This window comes from Loa loa, assembly GCF_000183805.2.
Source record: "Loa loa unplaced genomic scaffold supercont3.3393, whole genome shotgun sequence".
In the NCBI taxonomy this organism is placed as follows: domain Eukaryota; kingdom Metazoa; phylum Nematoda; class Chromadorea; order Rhabditida; family Onchocercidae; genus Loa; species Loa loa.
In genome coordinates, this window is record NW_018111571.1 from 1 (window position 1) to 1,017 (window position 1,017).

Genomic DNA, 1,017 nt, shown 5'->3' on the forward strand with positions numbered 1-1,017 from the left:
CAGTCATCCGATTTGGAAAAGCATAGGAGGACTCATACCTGACGAAAGACCATACATTTGTGAAATATGCGGCAAAAGTTTCATTCAGTCATCCGATTTGGAGAAGCATAGGAGGACTCACACTGGCGAAAGTTCATGCATTTGTGAAATATGCGGCAAAATTTTTTCTCGATTATACACTATGAAAATCCATATGAGGACTCATACTGGCGAAATACCGTACATTTGTAAAATATGCAAGAAAAGTTTCGCATACAAAAGTAGTTTGCAAAGACACAAACAGAAACATTTGAAAGAAGCATAGCAGCACATGACAAAAATGGGCCAACCTTCACTTGTACTGTATACAATAAAGGTTACATGACTTGTGACTCGTTAAAAGTATACAAGAAACATAAAAGAAGCTGAGGGGTGCATTTTAGGTTGAAAAAGGCGCTGTTATTTCTGATGTGGTTGATTATTTGTATTTTCTGTTAGATAAATTCTTGTCACTTGCTCATTATTTTATTGCTAATAGTTTCCTGTTATTATCATTGTTATCGTTTGCTTATAAGTTATTCATTTTTTGCTTCATATGGATATTAGTTGTTGTGAAAGTTTGGTTATCTGAGTTAAATAATTTCAGCAACAATATATTTGATATTTATTTGTGTAGGAGAGTGACCAAAATACTTCTTTATTGATAGGATAATATGCAGATCTCTTTAAGCAATAATATTGACCAAGCCAATAGACTTTAAATTTGGTAATAATTGGACAGTTGGATTAAGAGCAGAGATGCAATTTCCTGTTAATAACGTTGATGTGGCATCCAATCCGAAAAAAGGGATCTTTTTTATTTTGGATAGGCTTACATATGTTAGGAAGTGAAAGACGGTGATATTAAACACCGTAAATTGTTGAAAGCCAAATCAACAAAAAACATGCCCATCGAACAAAAAGATACAAAGGAGAAGATCCGATCTGCATTTAGTTAGATATTTTATGTAATTGCTAACAAAGGCATTTCTAAACAAA

At 33.2% G+C, this 1,017-nt stretch overlaps 2 protein-coding genes across 2 annotated transcripts; both read left to right on the top strand.

Annotated features, from left to right (window-relative positions):
- Positions 1 to 88: 88 nt before the first annotated feature.
- On the top strand, positions 89 to 304 carry LOAG_15971 (zinc finger protein; the record flags this gene model as incomplete). The annotated part of the gene is made up of 1 exon (XM_003151461.1): positions 89 to 304. A coding segment is annotated over one exon (216 nt), but the record flags the coding sequence as incomplete, so codon positions are not given.
- Positions 305 to 319: 15 nt separating this feature from the next.
- LOAG_15973 (hypothetical protein) lies at positions 320 to 977 on the top strand (the record flags this gene model as incomplete). The annotated part of the gene is made up of 2 exons (XM_003151462.1): positions 320 to 355; positions 864 to 977. 2 exons carry the CDS (start codon positions 320 to 322, stop codon positions 975 to 977), a joined length of 150 nt encoding a protein of 49 aa, XP_003151510.1.
- Positions 978 to 1,017: the final 40 nt, after the last annotated feature.